General features: G+C 37.6%; 1 protein-coding gene across 1 annotated transcript; it reads left to right on the top strand.

Annotated features, from left to right (window-relative positions):
* The first annotated feature begins 446 nt into the window (after nt 1-446).
* On the top strand, nt 447-15,574 carry LOC127968568 (tether containing UBX domain for GLUT4). Its single transcript, XM_052569856.1, has 17 exons — nt 447-571; nt 965-1,020; nt 1,334-1,448; nt 4,905-5,005; nt 6,449-6,506; nt 7,077-7,150; nt 7,233-7,716; nt 8,326-8,385; nt 9,931-10,067; nt 10,581-10,662; nt 10,731-10,797; nt 10,937-10,999; nt 11,987-12,039; nt 12,585-12,636; nt 12,919-12,988; nt 14,364-14,542; nt 15,469-15,574. Exons 1-17 carry the CDS (start codon nt 482-484, stop codon nt 15,477-15,479), a joined length of 1,752 nt encoding a protein of 583 aa, XP_052425816.1. The 5' UTR covers nt 447-481; the 3' UTR covers nt 15,480-15,574.
* The last annotated feature ends 395 nt before the right edge of the window (nt 15,575-15,969 follow it).

The raw sequence follows: 15,969 nt of genomic DNA, 5'->3' as shown, positions 1-15,969 counted from the left end.
ATCCAGTGTAATATAAACTACGGATTATTTAGAGTTCAGATGACATGAAGAGTAATGTCACATCCTGTTTTTATTGTATTTTATTTAAACTTCAATAAACACAGTCAGAGTACAGTTAGGACTAAAATAACACACTTGAAAACATAAAACACAAACGAAAAATATGTATACATATGCATACATAACATTGTATTTATTATATAATATATATTTTTAAAAAAAATTTAACAAATTAGATTTTCTTTTTCTAGAACCAAAAATAAAGGATTGGTGTGTCAAATAATGTATCAAAATAAATTCATAATGTAGTACTCTTTCCTATAAATACACTTACAATATATTAAGTGTAAAATATAATATATAATATATTGTTTCCAAAGATACACTTTTAGACTTTTAGTGCATACTCAATAAACCCAGTGTAATGTACATCTGGAACGCATAAAGTTTTGTCAAACAAACACGGTGACGTCACAGTGTCATGGCGGCGAGCGGTGCGACGGTGTCAGTTTTAACTCCGAACGGAAGGAGACAGACTGTCAAAGTGTCTCCAAACACATCTTTATTACAGGTACGAGCTCGTTCACACACTCGGGTATGTTTATGAAGCTCATCGCGAAGGCTGTGTGTGTTTACAGCGGCTCAAACCCAGCACAATCGCGCTCTGACTCAGCTGAAATAGTGAGCTGCCTTCCTAGTGCCCTAGACAGCCTTTGCTTTTTGGCACTCGGTTCATATTGAGTAATAGTAATGTCCAAATCATCAATTTTGGGCACCATGTGTAAGCACCAGGGCTTGTGAGCTGCCTACCTAGTTCACTAGACATTAAGGGAGCATAGGTGTGTTCACTATTATTTGAGACACAGCTGATGATGCTAGTTTTGTAATTATCATGTTAATTTGAACATTAAATTATGAGTTTTATATTTATAAGTAATGAATTTTAAAATGCTTTGTTCTGCAGGTCCTCGAGGATGTGTGTAAAAAACATGGCTTTAATCCAGATGAACATGGACTCAAGTGAGTGTAACCTGAAGTGTGTGTGTGTGTGTATAATGACATGGGTATGACACAGGAATTACAAGGAGAGGGTGACTTATGAGCACATAACCCATGTCCCCATTTTTCAAAACACTTATAAATCATACAGAATGAGTTTTTTTGAGAAAGTAAAAATGCACAAAGTTTCCTGTGAGGGTTAGGGTTAGGTGTAGGGTTGGTGAGGGGAGATAGAATATACAGTTTCTGCAGAATAAAAACCATTACACCTATGTGTTTGTGTGTGTGTGTGTGTGTGTGGCGGCTCATTGTCTCTGTCTCTCTTTGTCTGCAGGTTTCAGAGGTTCGTTCTAGATTTGTCTCTCCAGTGGCGGTTTGCCAGTCTGCCCAATAATGCCAAGCTGGAGATGGTGGTGTGTTCTCGGCCGCAGACAGGAGCTGAGAGCGCGGTGTGTGTCTGCATGTTTATACACCAGTGAAACTGATTTAGTTTGGCTGCTTTAACCAGAACTGACACAGAATGAGCGCAGAGAATATGTGTCATAACTCCTGGAAGCACACTGAATCTCTGGAACCCAACCATACTGGGTCTCAAAGATTAATATTGCAAATGAAAGGCTTATTAAGAACCAACACAATGAAATATCTTTAAAAGTTTTGAGTTGTCTTTCTTAAGAAAAAATATAAATAAAATACTTTTTTTTTTTTTTTTTTTGGCAAGGGACATTTCTGAAATATGAGATTTGACCCAAAATGAGCCTTTGGTTTTCAATATTGCGTCCCTCTCTTACTAATCAATACAAAAACAAAGAGTCGTTGAGTGTTTTGTTAAATAATGAGTAACTATGAAACCTAAAGATGCTTCTAGAGCCTTTTAAATAACATATGAATATGAATATGATAAAAAGTAAAAAGCATGTTTGACACATGGCTAAAGCTAACCGCAGGCTCTGAACGTTACACAAGAGTTTAGTAAACATCTGAACATCTCTTGTAATACTCTCATGTAATACTGTGGTAATTCCCACCAAAATAGGGCTGGAAGCACTTAAAACTCGAGCCAAACTTTCTGTTTTTATGAAGAATCAGTGAAAGGAGCTGTTTAACCTCCAGAAAACACTGTAGCTTCATCTCAAGCTCTATTCATGCAGCTTTCACATTTATTTCTGCAATACAGATCGCTCCACAGCCAATCGACAGGAAGATATCAGTGATGCAAACTATATAATATGGTTTCAGGCAATACTCAATACCTGTTTAAGTTCAATCTCAGCTATAAAAAGACAATAAGAGTCATTATTCATACCAGTTTAGTTCATTTTGATTAAATTTAGTTCAGTAACTCTGTAAAGTTTATTCATTATTAAAATAAAAATACATCTGAAAAAAGTTAAGTTTCTGCTATAAAGCTTTTTTATTTTACATTGATTTAGTAATTTTGTGTTTTTAGTGTTTTTATAAAATTTGGTTTTAAAGTTATTTTAATACTTTAGGTTAAACTAAATGAAAATAGGAAATAGGACCTTAATCATAAATCTTAAAATTTATGATGTTGGATTAAAATTTAAAATTAATTTATTTTGCTTTCAATCATGTTTTTTGTTAAATAAAATTCTGAAAAATATTGTTTTGATTTAAATTTTAGTTTTATAAGTATGTATGACAACTGAAAAAAATAGTATATTTATTAACCGTTTAAGTTTCTATTTTTAATGAGCTTTTATTTTAATATTTTCAGTTTATTTTGTAATCATTTTGTATGTGTTTTTGCTTCTTAGAAAATGTTTTCATGCCAGTTTTAGTTTTGTAAAGAAAAAATAGTATATTTATATACTATTATAATTTTAATTATTATTTTCCGAAGCAGTGTAATTAGCTTTTATATTTTTTTGTAATAAGATTTTATGTTTTTTAGCTTCTGTATTTTCATTTTCATTTAAGTTTTTGTAATTTTTATGTGATTTCATCTTTTCTCATATGTGTTTCTTGAAAAATTCGAAATAGTTATTTTTTATTTTATTTTATTAGTATGCACCAAAGAAGCAATATATAATAGTATATGTGCTAATATAATTTTTTTGTATTTGCATATATATATATATATATATATATATATATATATATATATATATATATATATATACACACATATATAATATTTCTAAATAGTTTATTTTTAATTTGTCAACCTCTCAACAAATGTTTGCCTGTTGGTGTATTCATTAAAAACATAAACTGCTCAGTCAAACATATTTTGTACATCTATGGAAATCAGAAGTCAACAACACCACAATAACAATGCAGTTATCATGAGAGAAATGAGAGTCCGATCCAAGCGCTATTAAACTCTTGAACGTGTTTCAAAGCCTCGAAGCATGCTGTAAATAAAAACCCAAACTCTCCTTCGATCCAAAATCATTTCATAAGAGATAAAACCTGAAAAGCAGGCAGGAGATGCTGAGGAGCCTGTAATTGAGCAGAGGAATGCGAGACGGAGCCGGGCAGAACATCAAGGCCTGTGTTTGTGTTCGATCTGAACCACACACACACACACACACACATTTCTAAAGCATGACTGAGAGCGGCCGCAGGACCGTGGTTTACCCATCATGCTTTACGAGCAGCCTGCTCATTAATGTCTTTCTCCTTGATCTCTCAATCAAACGAGAGCGTGATTTTCGTTTCCCTTTCATCCGGCTACAAACACAAGAGCGCTCCTCTCGCTGTCTCTCGCCGTTATAAACACAGTCCTGTAAAACGACAGATGCGGTCTGAGCTCTCGTGGTGCGTGTTTAACTGCGTGTGGCTCGGCGGAGCTGATGATGTCATCGAGCCTGAGCTGTGATGTCACACAGCACTTCCTGTGAACTCAGCAGTCGTCTACATTTAGTCATTTAGAAGTGACTTACAAATGAGGACAAAGCCTGTTTTTAATGAATTAAATGAAAACAGAAAGAATAGAGAAGCTAGTGTTAGTTAGTTTTATTTTTTTTTAAGAAAACAAACAGTAAATAAATAGAGTGCAATCTAAAAAGGGGCAAGTGTTTTATTTATTATGAAGAGATGTGTTTTTAGACTTTGAAGAAGAACAGATTTTTTTTTATGTGGTGCTGAATACATTGATTGAATTAGCTTTAAAAATGTGTTTTTAACCAAGTTTTTTGGTAAAATAAACTAAAATTAAGACTGAAACTGAAAATAACAAATCCAATTCAAAGTTGATAAAAAACTATAATATTATATAAATATTCTACTTGCTTGAGGACATCTAATACTTCCTACATAAACTAAAGTAATTTTATCTCTAATTCTGTTTAGATTTTGCTTCAGTTTATTTATTAATAATATATATATATATATATATATATATATATATATATATATATATATATATATATATATATATATATATATATTATTATTATTATTATTATTATTATTAATTCTCCTCCTCCTATCGATTTTCTAAAAAATATATATATATTACTATTCAAAAGTTTGGGGTCAGTATTATTAAAATAAATAAGTAAAATATTATTTTATTCAAAAGTGATAGTAAAGACATTTACTTTGTAACAAATAAATGCTGCTCCTTTTAATCTGTGAATCCTGAAAAATAAAATGTATCACAGTTTACACAGAAATTTTAATATATAAAAAGCTTTTAGCATTGATAATAATTAGAAATGATGTAATGATGCTGAAAATACAGCGACGCATCACAGAAATAAATTACACTTTAACACAGATTCACACAGAAAACACTGTTTGAAATTATAATAATATTTCTAAATTGTGTATTTGATCAAATAAATGTGTCCTTGGTGAGCAGAAGAGACTTGTTTTAAACAGTTTGAATGCTAGTGTGTCTTGATAAGTTATTATAATAATAAGTTGTGGTTCAGGTGCGGATCGCGCTGCAGATGGAGGACGGCTCTCGTCTTCAAGGCTCTTTCTCGAGCGGACAGACGTTATGGGATCTACTGACACACTTTCCTCAAACCAGGTGTGTGTTGTTCTGTGAGAGAAAGCTGCAGCTGATTCATTTCTGAGTATGTTGTTTATATGTGAAATGTGTGTGTTCTTTCTGACTCTATTGATTGAAGTAAAACACATTCCTCTGCAGCTGAATCCAGTTCCCTGCTGTGGTTTTTAAACGCAGCCAGATCGTGTGAACTGTGAGGCTCGCGGGCCGTTTTACGAGCGCTCAGCACCGCTGCCAAGCGCTTTAACCCTCATAATGCGTCCTGACAGTAGATAAATAAACATTTCTAAAAAATGCATAGTTTTTAGTAAGCGAATGAAACTCTGCAGAAGCTTTAAGACCCTTAAAATACATACCATTTAGTTTTTTACAATAATTTTTTCAGAAAAAAAAAAATCATATGTATAGAGTTCTTTTAGGTGTGGAAACACTTTATGCTCAATAATCCTTGAAGCTATATTAGTGTCAAAAAACTTGCAGAAAACATTGCAGCATGAAAAATACACAGATTTTTTCATCTAAAATAAATATGCAAGTAAAATGAATTGATTTCTAGGGTTGCCTCCTAAAAGTTGACTAATCATTAGTTGTTTAAAATTTTATTAGTTACTTAGTTGCAGAAAAAATGAGTAAAGACTCTTGTGTGCACTCACAATAACATCAGAACATTGTGCTTTTGTAAAATACTGAAAACAATCAGGTCTCGGTCTCTGTTGTGCGTCAAACTCTGTGTATATCTTTGCCTTGCAGGCATTAAAAATATATCTACTTTCAAATAAACCAATTCAAAGGGAAGATTTATATTCTCAGATTATGTAATCTGTATGAAACATGCGAACAGGTGCATCCTGCGGCAATGATGCGTTGTCTAGTTCATCTCTTAAACCGAAAGCAAAAAAAACATACATTCTCAGACTATATATTCTTATAAATGTAATGCAATGATATATTCAAATACAATTTATTAATATTTAAAAAGTTTCAAAGAATTTCTAAATTTATTTATAAAAAATGGGTAAATTAATTTATAAATGTAAATGCACAGTTAATGCATTAACATGGTGAAAACATGGTTAAATTTAGTTTAACTTGAAAAATATAAAGTTATAAAATAGCGATTCTTTGGCTTCAAATGGAATCCTGGAATGGATTAAACACCTGCTCATGTTCTCACAGGCTCCTCCCACTGCTGCAACAGGCCACTCCCTCTTTCTCACTGGCCACTCCCCCTGCTCGCACACATACAGTGGGACTCCATGTTTTATTCCCATAAAAATTCATAGGAGTTTTCCCAAAAACGTAGAGAAATCTCGGCCCAATAACCTGCTGATCTCAGTCCTGGAGCTCAGAGTATATACAGTATATCTGACACACGTGTTTGTGTTCAGAGTCAGCCCTGTGTGTGTGTGTGTGTGTGTGTGTGTTCTCTCCTGACAGATACTGTGATGTGTTTCCTCCTCACAGGACGTCTGATCTGGACGCATCTGGACACACACCAGTGTGTGTTTACATGAGAGACGAGGTGAGACCAGCATCAGATCAGAATGACTTCATTTACTGACGTATTGCACGTTCCCACAGACATCTTCTTGAGAAAGAAGTATGAATATAAATAGTCTAAATATCTAAATCTTGAGAAAATCGCCTTTAAAGTTCTTCAAATGAAGTTCTTAGCAATGCATATTACTAATCAGAATTTCAGTTTTGCTTCATTTATTGTAAGAAATTTACAAAATATCTTCATGGATCATGATCTTTACTTAATATCCTAATGAGTTTTGGCATAATAGAGAAATGTATAATTTTGACCCATTCAGTGTTGGGGTATCTGCTAAATACAGCAGTGTCTATTAACAGTCAGAGGCGGGGCTTGTGAAATGTGACATCACATTGCACAGATTCAGGGAATGGCTTGTTCCGAGACGCTGTTTATGATTTATGGGGATTAAAAAAAATCGGCCGTTGTATGTTTATCATTATAAGGTGGTTGTGTACACACTATCAACACACATTTATGTTTAAACAACATGTAAAAGTGAATTTTGCATAATAGATGCCCTTTAAATTGCAGTTTCATGTCTTGTTGTTGTAGGTCAGCGGTGAGGATGCGCTGAAGAAGACGACTCTGAAGTCTCTGGGTCTCACCGGAGGAAGTGCCATCATACGGTGAGCTGTTCGCCTCAGCGGTGACATCACATCACTCTCACGTGATTATGATGATGATAACGATGGTGTATCTGTTCGTTAGTTATGTGCTGAAAGGCTCGGTCTCCTCGGGTCCTGCTGCCTCTGTGGATGCGGTCGCTATGCCAACGAATGTTGTTGTCAAGACAACCGTATCACAACCGCCTCCAGAACCACCCAAGGAGCCCGCCCCCATTCCCATGGAAACCCCAGCTCCTCCCACTGAGGTCACCGCCGCGCCGAAACATCATCCTGTCAAACCGGAAGAGGAGGAGCCAAGCTCGAGCCAAGAGCAGGGGGTGCGGCCCAAAACTGACCAGCCTCCTCAAGCCAAACTGATGCCACAGGAGGATGACGAGCGCCCTGGGACGTCCCAACAGTGCCCTGGCTCCGCCCCCTCAGCCACGCCCACTGACTTTGTGCCATTTTCTGGAAGCGGTCAGCGTCTTGGAGAAACTGCTGGACTGAAGACGTCCACGTCATGGTCATCATGTGTGTCCGGCAGTCCTCCGAAAGCCAAGAAACCCAAACCCAGCCATGCACTCAAGGTCCGTTTACTTCCTGTTTCTTCGTTTGCTGTCACACATTTTGTCTTTTTCATCATGTGAAAAAATTTCATTTTAAAACACACAAATATGTGACAAAAGTGATGTTCCTGAAAGAAGTGTTTTCTGCTCCTCAAGGCTGCATTTGATTTGATATGATCTTCAGAAATCATTCTAAGATGACACTGAAGACTGGAGTAATGATGCTGAAAATTCAGCTTTGATCTCAGAAATAAATTAAAGTTTAATAGATATTCACATAGAAAACAGCTGTTTTGTATTGCAATCAAATTTCATAATTTTTATTGTTTTCCTTTTGATCAAATAAATTCGTCCTTGGTGAGCAGAAGACACTCCTTTCAGAAACAAAACCCTGATCATTCCAAACTTTTAAAGGTGTTTTTTCCTGCACATCTTCTCATGTGTTTTGTGTTCATCTTTCCTGCGTGTCGTTCTGTTCTGTTGTTGATTCTCTGAGAAGTGGAGCCTGTGTTTTTGTTGTGTCTGAGTTCAATCGTGCATCACCGTGTTTAGATTCGATCACACAAACACCAACACAAGCTCGTCTGGTGTTTGCTGTCTCTCAGACTGGATGTTTCTTCTATGTTTCAGCGATCAGTCAGTGCCAAACAAGCGACGAGGGATGAAGAGGAAACAGATGAATTTCTGGAGGTAAAAACACATTGTGTCCCTCACAGGATCATATAGTCAGACATCAGTATACAACTTTTTTTTTTCATTAAATTCGCATTTGTGTTTTGTTTTCTAATCAGCCTGTATGCAGATCATATGTTAGTCAGTAGGTGGTGCTAATTTTATGCTTAGGGTTAAAGATATAATACTTAATAAGTTTTGTTTTATTGTCTCATTAATGTATTTTTCTTTATTACTCTAAACGTCTCAATAACTTTAAGCAATACTGCAATGTGTAGCTATATTTCCCAACAGATATACATGATACAGTATAATCTTTATTGATACACACTTTATATTATTGATCAAACATATTCATAGAATTTCCTACAGATCAGCTAAGAATGAATCGAGAGATGAACACTGATTCCACAACTTGATTCACTCGTGATGAATCAGTGACTTGTGATGAATCAGTGACTTGTGATGAATCGATCAGAGAATCATGATGAATCAGTAACTTGTGATGAATCAGTGACTCATGATGAATCAGTGAATCATGGTGAATCAGTGAATCATGATGAATCAGTGAATCATGATGAATCAGTGACTCGTGATGAATCAGTGACTCATGATTAGTCAGTATACGTGATGAATCGATCAGAGAATCATGATGAATCAGTGACTCGTGATGAATCAGTGAATCATGGTGAATCAGTGACTCGTGATGAATCAGTGACTCGTGATGAATCAGTGACTCGTGATGAATCAGTGACTCGTGATGAGTTAGTGAATCATGATGAATCAGTGACACGTGATGAATCAGTGACACGTGATGAATCAGTGACCCGTGATGAATCAGTGACTCGTGATGAATCAGTGACTCGTGATGAATCCGTGATGAATCGATCAGAGAATCATGATGAATCAGTGACTCGTGATGAATCCGTGACTCGTGATGAATCAGTGACTCATGATGAATCAGTGAATCATGATGAATCAGTGAATCGTGATGAATCAGTGACTCGTGATGAATCAGTGACTCGTGATGAATCAGTGAATCGTGATGAATCAGTGAATCGTGGTGAATCAGTGACTCATGAGGAGTTAGTGAATCGTGGTGAATCAGTGTAAGTGATGAATCAGTGACTTGTGATGAATCAGTGACTCGTGATGAATCAGTGAATCGTGATGAATCAGTGAATCGTGGTGAATCAGTGACTCATGAGGAGTTAGTGAATCGTGGTGAATCAGTGTAAGTGATGAATCAGTGACTTGTGATGAATCAGTGAATCGTGATGAATCAGTAACTTGTGATGAGTTAGTGAATCATGATAAATCAGTGTAAGTGATGGATCAGAGAATTATGATGAATTGATCAGAGAATCATGATGAATCAGTGACTCGTGATGAATCAGTGACTCGTGATGAATCAGTGACTCGTGATGAATCAGAGAATCGTGATGAATCAGTGACTCGTGATTAATGTTAATCATGATGAACCAGTCAATCATGATGAATCAGTTACTTGTGATGAATCAGTGACTCATAATGAATAGGTGAAACGTTTGTGTGTTTGTGCAGCCGGTCGACAGGGAACCGCTGGTCTTCCATCTGGACTCCGTAGCACGTCCCAATGACGACGCAGAACTCCCTGATGAGTTCTTTGAAGTCACTGTTGACGACATTCGGAAGAGATTCGCGCAGCTGAAGAGTGAGAGGTGAGAACACATGTTTGATTGACATGTGAAGTGACCAATCACAATTCACTTCTGCTGTCACAGTGCTGTTATTGTCAATAAAAACGAATACACATTATTTTCATCAACTGAAGTAACGCTGAAATAAAGTATAATATTCAATATAAAGCTTAAACTTAAAATCTTTCCTTTCCTTATATATGTGTGTGTTTGTGTTTATATTTTGTCTTCTGGGAAGCATGTAAATATCCTATGTCATGACCTTTGCCCTCTGACTCCTCAGACGGTCTCATTTCTGAGCATCAGTTATTGTGATTAAATGACTGTTCTGATGTATGTAATTAAAGCCCGCCGCAGACGCAGACAGTCTGTCTCTCTCTGTCTGTCTCTTCTGTTTCTGTCTTCCTTCAGTGACGACCTGAGCTGGATAATGAGTTTTTAACGAGTACATCATCACGTGTGTGTTTGGCGGATGTGTGTGTGTATCAGACAGTTCAGACTGGTTCAGATGGATTTGATCTTGGTGTGTTTTAGGAAGGCGCTGGAGGAAGCTCCTCTCGTGACTAAATCTCTGCGAGAGTCTCAGATGAAGGAGAAGTTGGACAGGTATCCGAAGGTGAGTGTGATCATGTGATCGGTCATGTGACTGGATTCCCGCGGTTGATTCATCACTGTGTTCATCAGGTGGCGCTGAGGGTCCAGTTTCCTGACCGCTCTGTTCTTCAGGGCTTCTTCAGACCTCTAGAAACAGGTGACATTCAATATTTTATCTAAATATATTAAATATTGTCTTTATTTTGTGTTGTGCTCTATTCTGTTGTGTGTGTGTGTGTGTGTGGTGTCTTAACATGAGACTGCATATGTTAGTGGGATCTTTCTCTGTTTTTCAGTCGCTGCTCTGAGGAGGTTTGTACAGTCTCACCTGCAGGACCCACAGATGCAGTTTTACCTGTGTGAGTCACACACACACACATACACACACACACACACTTATGCTCACACACACACACACACACACACACACATACACTTACGCTCACACACACACACACACACACACTTATGCTCACACACACAAACACACACACACACACACACACACTTACGCTCACACACACACACACACACACTTATGCTCACACACACAAACACACACACACACACACACACACTTACGCTCACACACACACACACACACACTTACGCTCACACACATACAAACACACACACACACTTACGCTCACACACACACACACACACACACACACTTACGCTCACACACATACACACACACACACACACACACACTTATGCTCACACACACACACTTACGCTCACACACATACACACACACACACACACACACACACTTATGCTCACACACACACATACACACACACTTACGCTCACACACACACATACACACACACTTACGCTCACACACACACACACACACACACACTTACGCTCACACACACACACACACACTTACGCTCACACACACACACACTTACGCTCACACACATACACATACACACACACACACTTACACTTACGCTCACACACACACACACACACACACACACACACTTACGCTCACACACATACACACACACACACACACACACACTTACGCTCACACACACACTTACGCACACACACACACACACACACACAAACACAAAGGAGAGTATATAACACACATTCTCACTCTCACTCACACATACACATGCACACACACACACACACACACACACATACATTCACAAACATGCACACGCTCACACACACACACACACACACACACAAGGGAGAGTAAAAAACACTCACACACACATAGGCACTCACACACACACACACACACACACACAAGGGAGAGTAAAAAACACTCACACACACACACTGATATGTTTTTTATCAGAGTGTTTTTTGTTTTCTAGTTGTTGCGCCTCCCAAAACCATCCTAGACGAGCCGAATGTCACTCTATTCCAGGTCAGACCGACTGTGTGTGAGAGTTTGTATGTGTGTGTGTGTGTGTGTGAGAGAGAGAGTGTGTTTAGTGTTTTTAGTTTGATTCACCCATCTATCTGTGTGTGTGTTGTTCTCTCAGGACGGAAACAAACAGGATGTGTTACTCGCTCACTTTCCGTCATGTAATGGAAAGAATGTTTTACACACACACACACACACACACACACACACACACACACACACACACACACACACACACACACACACACACACACACACACAGTGTCTCTGAGGACAGACGGCCCTCGGCCCTTTCAAACACATCGTTTTCTGTTCAAAGAGCTCTAAGAATAGAAATCAACACAGAGACGCCCCACTATAGAGACAGAGAAACAACTGACCACTGCCTGTGTGTGTGTGTGTGTGTGTGTGTGTGTGTGCGAGAGTGTGTGTGCGAGAGTGTGTGTGCGTGTGTGTGTGTGCGTGTGTGTGAGTGTGTGTGTGTGTGAGTATGTGTTTATCGTTCTCTCTCTCTCTCTCTCTCTCTCTCTCTCTCTCTCTCTCAGGCGAGTCTCTTCCCTGCTGCGCTCGTGTACTTTGGCTCAGACGTGAGGACAGGTTTGTTAACATCTCTTTCATCGTCTGTCCAAACCAATGACATCAATTTAATCTGCTTTACTGGAAGCACACAGTGCATTCTGGGTAACGGGAGCGTTGAGCCCTGCTGGTCATCTGATCGATCTGTTCCACTCACACACTTACTGAAGCTATTCTGGTGAAGTGTGTTTCTGTATGACCGACGCTCCTCACATTCACTCACTGGAACCTAGAGGACAGGAAGTGAGCTGCAATCATATCCTGTGTGTGTGTGTGTGTGTGTGTGTGTGTGTGATTCCACAGATGGTTACTTGCGCTCTGATCTTCTGGACGTCAGTGTCTCCGCCCTGCAGGCTGATGAGCTCATAGCAGGGTGAATATTTCACTGGATTACTCTTTTTTTCTTTTTTTATTGAACTGTTAAATATCAATAATAATACGATAAAACAATCATAATATATATTATAAGAATATATGCAAGAAATTATCTTCAAATAGGTAAAGATAACACTAAGACATGCAGCGGGTAAAGTATTTAACACGTCATAATTTTTCTCAGTAAATATATTTCTAAAGATCCTGTTGACATGAAATTTTCAGCAGATGTTGGTAAGAACCCCAGATATCATACATGCAAAGAAAACAAATCATGACAAATAAGTTCAGAAATTAAGTTATGTGTAATAAAATGGAATGACCCAGGGGAAAAGTGTTGAACACGTGAAGACACGCACTTACTCACTCTCACACACACACACACACACACACACACACACACACACACACACACACACACACAATCTCATGCAAGAATACTCAAAGCATACACTCAGTAGCTCACTTACTCATGCACACACTTATGCACACACATGCTCACTAACACACACGCTCACACTTACACACACTCATGCACACACACACATGCATGTACTCACATGCTCTTACACACACAAATGTCCATGCACATACTAATGCTCACACACACACACACCTGCACATTCAAGCACACACTCACACGCTCGCTTACACACACTCATGCATTCACATACATGCACACACTTAAACGTGCGCACACTGACATACACACACACACATTCCCTGTTTTCCAGAGAGGAGTGTTTCTCTCCTGCTGGAATTCCTTTGAGGTTCCATCCGATGTGAGATTCCAGCGGCTGTTTCCCCTCACATCCGCTCTAAAGATAGTGGCAGCTTTCCTAGAAACCCCCCCCAGCACACACACACACACACACACCTGTCTCCTGCTCTCCTTCATCACACACACGCACACACATCAAAGCAGATGCTTTCCTGCTGGGATCGTCACGGCAGCTCACGGTGATGTCTTCATACGAGACACACACACACACACACACACACACACACTGTACTGAAGAGGTCCAGAGTTTATCATTGTATAGATCTCAGGTCTCGTGTAAGTTTAACTCTAAGTATTAGTCATATTACATTTATTGTCATGCTGTCACACACACAGTTATTTTAGAATGATTAAATACTTTTATTAATATAGATTTTATATAAAATATAATTTTAGTAATCATTTAACTCATATTTTGGTTTAGCTTTTTATTTTTTCTATTCAAATTTTATTCAGACATTTCACTGATGCAGGAAGTCTATAAGACCTGCAGCCTCTCAGGAGGTCATGACCTCTGACCTCAGTCAGTCACATGAAAGGGGTCAGAGAGACGCACTTATCTCCACTAAACACTTCCTGTTCCTGTGTCCAGCTGTATGCCACACTCTCCTCCTCCTCCTGTCTCTGAAGACGACCCCCCTCACGCTCCCGAGTCATGTGACTCCTCCGGCCAGCGGGGGGCGACGGAGGACGGCTGTGATGCTCAGACGGCTGCGGTCAGACCAGTACAGACCGACCCCAGCAAAGTGCCTAAATGGCTCAAACTGCCAGGTGTGTTCGAGGGTTTATTCAATATTTCATACGTTTGATTTCAGACAAACTAGAGCTCTAGAGCTCAATCGTCTGGAGTCGTGAGATATTATAATATGCACGGTATTATCAGAATGATATCGGAATCGGCCGATGATGTCTAAAATTGTAAATGTTTATAAATTCCACACAGGAGAGACTTGGCGTAGTTCTCAAGCAGAATATATCGGCTATCGGCCAAAAACGTTGAAAAATATCGGCATGTCAGATATCGGTAAAAATCAAATACAGTGCATCCCTAATTCTAATGTTTTTGCTCAACAAGGCTGCATTTATTTGATTAAAAAACAGTAATAGTGTACTATACTGTAGTAATATTGTATAATAATTATAATAATAATTTATAATAATTTACAATTTAAAATATTAATTTATATTTTGATGGCAATTCTGACTTAATATTCTGAAATTCTGACTTTAGATCTTGCAATTCTGAACTGTATTTATTTTATTTAAAAGTTCAGAATTTATATTTCACAATTATGAATACATTTTTCTAAATGCAAAACCCTAACTTTATATTTAGAAATTCTGCCTTTATATTTAAGTTTATATCTCATCTAGAACTCAACTATATAACCTATAACTCCGTTCTGAGTTTATATCTTAATTATGACCTTATTTTGAAATTTCTACTGTGTATTTTGAAATATTGAATGACTTTTATTGAAATTCTGATGTTATTATGCAATTCTGACTTTATATTTCAAAATTCTGACTTTATACCTCATGAAAAAAAAAACTTAATTATGTGATCAGTTACAATTATCTTTTTTATTTTTTTATCTGGTTTAATATAGGAAAAATATATTAAAAAAATATATATGATTTTCATATATCATTTTTGATTCCTGTTTTTGTTGTTGTTTTTTCCTGTGTTTTTTTAGGTAAGAAGTGAAGAGGATGAGAGCGATCAGATTCTCCATCAGTAGATCAATAGTTTGACAGTAATCATGCAAACCTGCATCAATTAAACACATGATGATAATTGCCCATTGAGTTCTTCTCTTTATTTCTGACATCAAGTATTCCTGGTTAAATTCTGAAAAAAAATATATATATGTATATGTATTAAAAAGAAAACAAGTGAACTAATCCAGTTTTTTTTTTTTACGTCGTCTGACCCTGAGGTCACGTTTAGTTTTTGAATGAACATCTTTAGGTGTGTTTCTCCAAGCGATGGTTTTCGGCATCTGAAGGAACTTTAAAGTGTCCAGAACTTGGTCTGTTAACTAGCTGCTGACCGGGTTAATGACGTCCAGCTGTGCTCGTGTTTAACCTACAAAACACTTAATCCTCATCCTTGTCCTCGTCATCATCCTTGTCCTCATCCTCGTCCTTGTCCTTGTCCTCATCCTTGTCCTCATCCTCGTCCTTGTCCTCATCCT

Source organism: Carassius gibelio, chromosome B11 (assembly GCF_023724105.1).
Source record: "Carassius gibelio isolate Cgi1373 ecotype wild population from Czech Republic chromosome B11, carGib1.2-hapl.c, whole genome shotgun sequence".
NCBI classification, from domain to species: Eukaryota; Metazoa; Chordata; class Actinopteri; order Cypriniformes; family Cyprinidae; genus Carassius; species Carassius gibelio.
Note: the sequence above shows the minus strand (reverse complement) of the source record. Positions and strands in the feature narration are given on the sequence as shown.

Coding starts and splice junctions, on each gene's coding strand:
- LOC127968568 (XM_052569856.1), top strand. CDS start 482: ATGGCGGCGAGCGGTGCGACGGTGTCAGTTTTAACTCCGAACGGAAGG. Junction 12,040..12,584: donor CGAATGTCACTCTATTCCAG/GTCAGACCGACT, acceptor TCTCTCTCTCAG/GCGAGTCTCTTCCCTGCTGC. Junction 12,637..12,918: donor TGGCTCAGACGTGAGGACAG/GTTTGTTAACAT, acceptor GTGATTCCACAG/ATGGTTACTTGCGCTCTGAT.